General features: G+C 36.1%; 1 protein-coding gene across 2 annotated transcripts; it reads left to right on the top strand.

The window, feature by feature from the left end:
• The first annotated feature begins 3,946 nt into the window (after positions 1 to 3,946).
• On the top strand, positions 3,947 to 8,005 carry LOC116256883 (uncharacterized). 2 transcript variants are annotated; one of them, XM_031633421.2, is made up of 9 exons: positions 3,947 to 4,388; positions 4,585 to 4,677; positions 5,115 to 5,182; positions 5,343 to 5,499; positions 5,600 to 5,698; positions 5,782 to 5,910; positions 6,257 to 6,436; positions 7,186 to 7,302; positions 7,404 to 8,005. In XM_031633421.2, exons 1-9 carry the CDS (start codon positions 4,047 to 4,049, stop codon positions 7,560 to 7,562), a joined length of 1,344 nt encoding a protein of 447 aa, XP_031489281.1. In that variant the 5' UTR covers positions 3,947 to 4,046; the 3' UTR covers positions 7,563 to 8,005. The 2 variants fall into 2 exon arrangements, with proteins under 2 accessions (XP_031489281.1, XP_031489280.1); XM_031633420.2 differs by having other exon boundaries at positions 5,115 to 5,219; positions 5,347 to 5,499.
• Positions 8,006 to 8,110: the final 105 nt, after the last annotated feature.

Raw genomic sequence — 8,110 nt, 5'->3', positions numbered from 1 at the left:
TACTAGTGTATCCTCTGTCACATTATTTTCAAGGAGAAAGCTGCAAAGAACTTGTTATATAGCCTTAGAATAGATTTTTTTTTTTTCCAACTGTTCTCCAAATGAATTTTATGAATATGATTTCTACTTATGCAACACCCTACTACAATAAAGTTTAGTCATGCACTAAAGATTCTTAGAATTCTTCCAGGGTTTACAAGAAGATATATTGATTAAATAATTAGTTGGTTTGATTACTAAATTTATGTCATTTTGGCACGGGAATCAAAACTGTTAGAGAGAGGATTAGTACCCACTAAAGTAAGAGCTCGAGCTGGATGTGGAAGTTGGCTGAGTTGTTGCGACTTATATTTTGAATCATGTTTATATGAAAGAAGTGTGTGTTCATGTTCCCCTTTTCAAGCACATTGCCCTAGACTTTTAGTGCCAGAATTTTCTTATGGACATTTTAATCCTCTTAAGCTTCTCCTCAAAGATTCTTTACTAGAATGAACATAGTTTGCACATCTTTGACTAAACATGTTACACGATGTTTTCCTAGCTAGTCGATAACTATTCTCATGGAACAACAAGAAATCACTAATGAGATAAACCCCCAACAGCTATTACAAGTAATCATCCTATCCATCATCACAGAAGCTCCCATTTACATCTGTGCTTCCTTTGCCGAACTCACAAGATCTCAAACCACGTTAACTAACAAGAAAGGAAAAAAATACAACTTCGTAGGGCAATTGGTCCGTTACATGCATGTATTAGCCCCATGGCCAAGCCCCAGATTCAATTACAGGGCTGCCCAAGAAAAACTTGCTACTATATTACTTGGCTTCCACTTTCTCTCTGCATTCAGTATTTCTTTCAGTAGAATTCATGCTTCAATTAAATATATAGATTGATGGCTTTTTTGATCTTGAAGAGGTTCTATAGTTTGTGCCAAGTGCATGACCCCATCTAGTGGTAGAGAGGCTTGAAGCTCCCGTCCAATCCTTTATTCCCTTTAGGCATTGGGCTTGCTTTTGTTGCCTGTATAGAGTGTTACTTCTATTGTGATTCAACTTGTGTATCAGTAGTATCTTTTTGCAGAACATAAGGTTGATACTTGAAATGAAAACTGACTACCCACCAAGCGGCAAAGAGACCTTAAGTTTCCATCCAACCTCTTATTCTCCTTGGGCACTAGGCTTGCTTTTGTTGCCTCTATAGGGTGCCGCTCCTGCTGTGCTTCACCTTGTGTATCGGTGATCAAGAACATGAGGTTGATACTTGTAATACTTGAAATGAAAACTGACTACTCCACTGAGCAACAAAGAGACCTGAAACTCCCGTCCAACCTCTTATTCTTCTTGGGCACTGGGCTTGCTTTTGTTGCCTCTACACATGAGGTTGATACCTGTAATACTTGAAATGAAGCCATTGTGCCCCTCAAGACAAAATCACCTCTACTTGACATTCATGCAAAAAAGGAACAAAATCAGCATATATTGGTAAAAAAAAAAAAAAGTTCTAACTGCATATCATGCATCAAGCTGTTAGGAAACAACTTCGATGAGAACCAGAGGAGTTGTATGTTGGAAATAGAGAGTACAGTATCACAGAATATGACAGTAATTGACCATAAATTCAGGCACTCATGATGCGAAAGGAATTACGATGTTGACAATGAACTCTGATCAATATTTAAAGAGGAAAGAAAAAACGAAACCTGTAATTCTTTTGGCTGATACTTTGATGACAATAACCATGTCGGCATTTTTCTTTTTCTTTTCTTTTTTTTTTCAGTAGCTAACAAATAAAATAGCTACGACACCCTTTTAGTTAACAATACCTTTACGTTCATGACTTTGCATTTAACTATGTGTACCAAATAAGATTATTGCATTTCCAGTAAATTAGTTAAATTTATTCTTAACGAATTTGATTTGGTGCATCCTTTTCGAAGGGTACTATAATATTTTCTCGCTAATTTAACCACTGAAATTATAGAAGTAAATTTATGATCATTTGATACTTTTTTATCTAATTATTGCAAATGGACTTTGAACAATAGAAAGTTGTACCATTTTAGGTACTAGTGATAAATGCTTAGATTGACATTTTTAAAAAATGGTTTTTGTAAAAAACATTTCTCTTTTCACTTTTAAAACCTAGTTTTTGCTTGGATGACAAAAAATGAGTCCTAGATGGTACTTTTAAAAACTATTTAAAATTTTTAAATATTACCCATAAGATATTATTTCTATATTATTATCCATTAAGAATAAAAAACAGAAACAGGCTGAAAAGTGCCATGGTGATGTATGCCTGTACGCAGTTCAGATGATAAAACAAATACGTATGTGCATTAATTTAGTAATATAAAACGAATTAAAGTTCATTGTGTTAAAATGCATTAAACGGCATGGGTTGTAATGGGCCGACTTTTTCAAGCTTATTTAGCTTGCACGGTGTTCAAGGTTTCTACAAGCCTAAATCATTACTGAATATTAACTCATAATAAGCCATTGACAAGCCGTGGTCATGAGGTCTTTTTATAATAATACCTCTATATTAAATCTAGGTGAAAAAATACTTTCCTTTAAGAAGAAGTCCTCAGCCTAGTTGCACCATTGTCTTACTTGACGGTAACGGTAAGGTTTTACTTGCTCGCCCCATGCAATACCATACGCAGTTGTAGATGCAGATTACATGTCCACCAGAGAAATTAGCCTAACCCATGAGCGCTGCATGCACAACCTAACGCTACGCGTGGAAAGCTTATTGAAGGGATTGCATCTTTCAAAGAGACTGCTGATCATACTGCACTGACACGCTTCGTCCTTTCACAACTACGTTGCACATTACACGTGCACAGCTTTCTGCTTGGCTCAACATCCAATTGAACCCCACTTGTCTTTCGAGCAATGTTCGGTCGGCAACACAAGCAACCTTTCAACTTAATGGCGTAGACAACCATGGTACATTAATGAGAAAACATCACCTTAACATGATTTACAAAAAGGCTGTTTTAATTTCAATGATAACAATGATAATGATATGATGTGCTCCAAAACTTAGTTTTGGATGAAAGAAAAGACATCCAGCAGGTTATTTAAAAAAGGGGAGACAAACACCATTTGGAGCTGATCCAAACATCTTCAAAATGACGTGAGGAAGACAAAACATTGTTTTTCCTTCTCAAACTTAGTTTTGAAGGGTATCCAGACACATTTTTAGGTTTTGCTTTGAAAAAGATACAAACAACTACTTTTAAATTTACAAAAAAAAATAAAAAGTAAAATACAGTAAAAATTTTATTTTACTCTTAATAAAAAACTATTCATTAATTATTAACCTGCTTTCACACTGTTTTTCTTAAAATTATGTATATAACCTGCTTTTGATAAAATACATCTTTTCATCAAGGCTGGGCATTGGCGCCGCCTGGCCTAGACCCGCAGCTTGGACCCAATCTGATTATAAGGTGCGTAAAAAAATATAATAATATGGTTATAATAATATATATATTTTTTAAAATAAAATAATATTTTAAATAAATTATCCACTCAGGCCATATAATTTATGGTTTGGGCCTGATACCGAAATTTGAAGATTAGGTTTAAACCCAAATCGGGTCAGTACCGGATCAATAAGGGTTCCATATTTTTTCCATTTTATCTGCACACTTTTTTTTAAAAAAAGACTAAGTCTTGAAGGGACTGACAAACATATTTGTCGTTGAAAAGACCAAGTCTCGAAGAGACTAACAAACAAAACATAGATTGAAAACTCTTTATTAAAGCATTTTTAAAGTAAAATATCTTTTTAGTGTATTTTTTGAGTTTTTATTTATGGCTGTTTTATGAATTACAAATTTGATTTAAGTCATTATTTATAATTTTCCAAATATTGGGATACTTATAATTTATAAATCAACTAGATTTTATTCCCAACGGTCTGTCTTGCCTACCAGTCTGAGGAGCGAGGGAAACTCCCCGCTCTTTCTCTCTCTCTCTTTCTCAACTTTCTCCCGTTTCTTCCTCGAGGATGAGAGTTTCGTATCATCGACGATGTTCAGGCCCAAGCTCAATCCACCCCAGATCAAACGAGCTGTCCCAGATTGGCTTGGAGGATCGGGTTTCTGGGACTCTTCTGCCATAGCTACCAATGAAAACAATGACGATCATCTCAGCGATGGACAGTTTGAGTCCACAGAGGAGCTTGTGCCGATAAAATGGCACGATCCAGAGTTGGGAAAGGAGAGAAAGGCTGTAGAGTATGAGGAAGAAGAAGAATGCCTTAAAGCACAAGCGGACGAGAACGTGCGCAAAGAAAGGTTAGCGAAGGAGGCTGCTCCGCCGGTGCCCATTTCCATGGCTGAAGAAGCAAAGCTGTCGGACTTAGAATTCGAGGTCAGAGTTCCCAAGAAATTTCCCCCTTTTTTTTTGTTCCTTATCATAATATATATCCATTCATCCTTGGTTGATGGGTGCATCTAATGAACTCGACGGACTACTGAAATTGCTTCCGTGGTCTTGCATTTTGCATGATTTATGTGGTTCCTACTATTTGGTCTTTGAAGGTTTTGTTTCTTTTCACTTGTTGAAGCTTTCCAGAGAGGTTATACGCTTAGATGTGCTGCAAAGAATTGCTAAATCTGGTATTCCAGATGGAGGCAGGCTGCGGGCAACAACATGGAAGGTAAAGCTTCATTGTATTGAGTTGCAGCATTTACTGACAAAGATGTGTAATATTGGAAAATACGTTTTTCACATTAGATTGTATTGATATGTCGTAGAAAAGTCAAATAAGGGATCTGGTCTAGATGGTAAGCCTTGATCAATTATGACTTTTCTTTTTGGCTAGGCTACTATGCAACAACTTATTTCAGGTCAAAAAGGATGATTAGCAACTTCAAAGGGACAAAGTGACTATGACCCGTTTGTTTCTGTACATGCTGTATTTTATATTTTGCTGTATTTTATATTTTGAACATGATTTTTTAGGTATAAATTTTTTTGTAGAGTATACAACCGAACAGCTAATATTTTACTAAAGTCATTCAATTTTGGACATCAATGATCTTGCTTTTAGTGGATGCTCGTGTCAGCTAACTTATCTCTTTCTTTTATGGTTAGATTCTACTAGGTTATTTGCCAGTTGAAAGAGATTTATGGGAGGTGGAACTGGCAGAAAACAGAGCAAAGTATGCTGCCTTAAAAGCTGATCTTCTATTGAGCCCTGTATGACATTGCAACACACACTTTTGTTGATTTATAAAACAGACTGCAGCTTCAGTTTCAGAATGTTGCTATTTACGAATCATTTACAAGTCCATCTGCAATTTACATTCTCATTATGTCTAGGCAGTCTGAATTAACTAGGAGATTGGAAGAAGAATCAAATTCTGGCCATCAAGACATGGACAATTCCACTGATGGTCCACTTAGAAGACAGGAAATTTCAGATGGAGACCATCCTCTCAATGTTGGGAAGTCTAGTGTCTGGAACAAGTATTTCCAAGTAAATATGCTACATTTATTTATACAGACATAGTAGCACTTTATGACGTAATTTAGTCAAAAAACTTTAAAAGTTAAGTGAAAGTGATGTTTTTACCTAGTATGCAGAGATTGAAGAGCAAATCAACCGTGATCTGGTTCGTACCCACCCAGAGATGAGTTTCTTCTCTGGCGATTCTTCATTTAGCCATGAGAATCAGGTATATTCCTTTAATTTTTTTTTTTTTGCTAAAACTGGTTGGTTCTTTAACCCCTTCAGTTGACATCTTCCTGTTTCATCCAGGAAGCAATGAGAAGTATTCTTCTTTTGTTTGCCAAGATGAATCCGGTTATCGGTTATGTACAAGGAATGAATGAGGTTTTAGCTCCTCTGTATTATGTTTTCAGAACAGATGTTGATGAAGGAATTGCTGTAAGCAATCACATCTTTTTCACTAATTTCTTGTTTTCAGGAAGGAATACTGGATCTTTTTACACATGCAATTCTTATTGATATGGGTATTTATACATTTGTGTGTGATTCATGCTGATTAGTTGGTTGTATTCTTTATGTTCTTTGCTTGCTTACTGTCTCTAGATAAACATACTATCTCTAGATGAACATCTAAAGGATGACTAAACGCAGCATCCTTCCAGAAATTACTCTTTTTGCACATCCTATGGTATTTATTCACTTTTAGCTGTCTGATTGTTCTCCAGCTCACTGGCTCTTTTACTTTCCAACACCTTTTAACTGTCTTCATCAATTTTATTGACAGTCAAATGCAGAAGCAGACAGCTTTGCATGTTTTGTTCGACTGTTAAGTGATTCAGTGGATCACTTCTGTCAGCAGCTAGACAACAGTTCTGTTGGTATCCACTCTACACTCTCACGTTTGTCAGAGTTACTTAAATCCTATGATGAAGAGCTGTGGCGTCATCTTGTGATTGTTAACAAGGTAAAATTCATTCCTCCAGTTAAGTTACAACTAGGGCAGACATGGTTACTGTTTAATTTTTAAACCTAATGCTTTGTCTGGAGGCTTGGAAAAAAATATGGTAGTTATATATCCTTATGAAATCCTATGCATGATTTACCATTTTTTTCGTCAGTCAGAGTTTCCTTGATTTACTTGGTCAGTCTGCTGAAATTGAAACTAATCTATTAAAATCAAAACGTTCTTGGAACCTGGTCCACTTGTCGTCAACCTGTTAAAGGTAATCCTTAGCAATTGGCTGATGACATCTGTTTTATTATTCTCTTCTGAAACATTGATTTAAGGGCTTGGTAACTGAAAGTACAAGTACTTTCCAAAGGCTATTAAATGTGAACGAAACATGCCGATGTTATTAAATGTGTGGTCTATTCTTTTGCAATCCTAAGTATGAAATTCATGTTTCCTTTCCTCGGGAAGGAAGTTTTCTTGCCATGCGAAGGAGTTCCTCTGCATGAGTACAACATTTTGATGGTTAACATTTTTGTTTCAGTATGAAAACCATTTCAATTTAACCGTTCAAAATATTTAAAGTCCATTTGAAAGCCAAATTCATTCATTTTAGCTTAGGGAAAATGTCTAAAACTCCACCTTATAGCTGGTTAACATAGTTGATGCAAATTTTGCTAAATATTTTCGTTTTTATATGTATTTTCATTATAGAAAGGTCTTGTGATACAATAGGTTTCTAAAATAACTCTCTCATTTGTCAGGTTAATCCCCAGTTTTTTGCATTTAGGTGGATCACTCTGTTGCTTACCCAGGAGTTCAGTTTCAAAACCATCTTGAGAATATGGGATTCTCTTCTTGGTGACCCTTCTGGTGTCCAGGTATCTAGAACAAGACCTTATGCATGCAACTGTGCACATAATCTTCAAATTGAAAATGCAGTTACTGTCATTTAACATGACCCATTTATTGGTGTCTGAAGGACATGTTGTTGCGCATATGTTGTGCTATGCTGCTATGTGTCAGAAGCAAGCTGTTGAGGGGTGATTTTATTGCCAATCTCAAGCTACTACAGCACTATCCAGAAACTGACATTAATTATCTTCTAAAGATTTCTGATGAAATAGATACCAACTTGTAACTTCTTCTACACAAAGCCCGCAGTGCTGCGTTGCAGAGATTTACTACCATGTATGCTGACCCTACCTCAGGTTGCAGATGCTTTTCTTGGGATCTTCTTCACTCGCGCTTTCTTAAGTTATAAGAACTTCTAAGCGAGGGAACTGGGCAAATGAGCTTTGGGAGCCATGACACTTATACTACTGAATCAAGTAAAAATGCAATACGAATCATGCTTTTTTGTTTCTTCCCTCTCTTTTTAGGTTTTTTCTCCTATGGTCAATACAGAGATGTAGTTAGCATCAAGGCCCTCATGTTCAAAGCCTGTTGTAAATGGTTATTATCCCTGGACGAATGGTGTGAACTTATCTGTGTGTATGTGCTCGGTCACCTCTATGTAACTCCACTCTCCGTATTATAAGGGATATTATGATTTAAGGAAACAATAGCTACTTTTCGGCTTAACGATGGTTTTCATTAGTATATTCTTTAGCTTTACATAAGTATAGATATTGAGGCATGGAAACCGATGTTACTCACACTCCATTTCAGTGGGTTTCATGGGAACTC

The sequence above is a fragment of the Nymphaea colorata genome, chromosome 6 (assembly GCF_008831285.2).
Source record: "Nymphaea colorata isolate Beijing-Zhang1983 chromosome 6, ASM883128v2, whole genome shotgun sequence".
Classification (NCBI taxonomy): domain Eukaryota; kingdom Viridiplantae; phylum Streptophyta; class Magnoliopsida; order Nymphaeales; family Nymphaeaceae; genus Nymphaea; species Nymphaea colorata.
The sequence above is the reverse complement of the archived record's forward strand: the minus strand, read 5'-3'. Positions and strand labels throughout refer to the sequence as shown.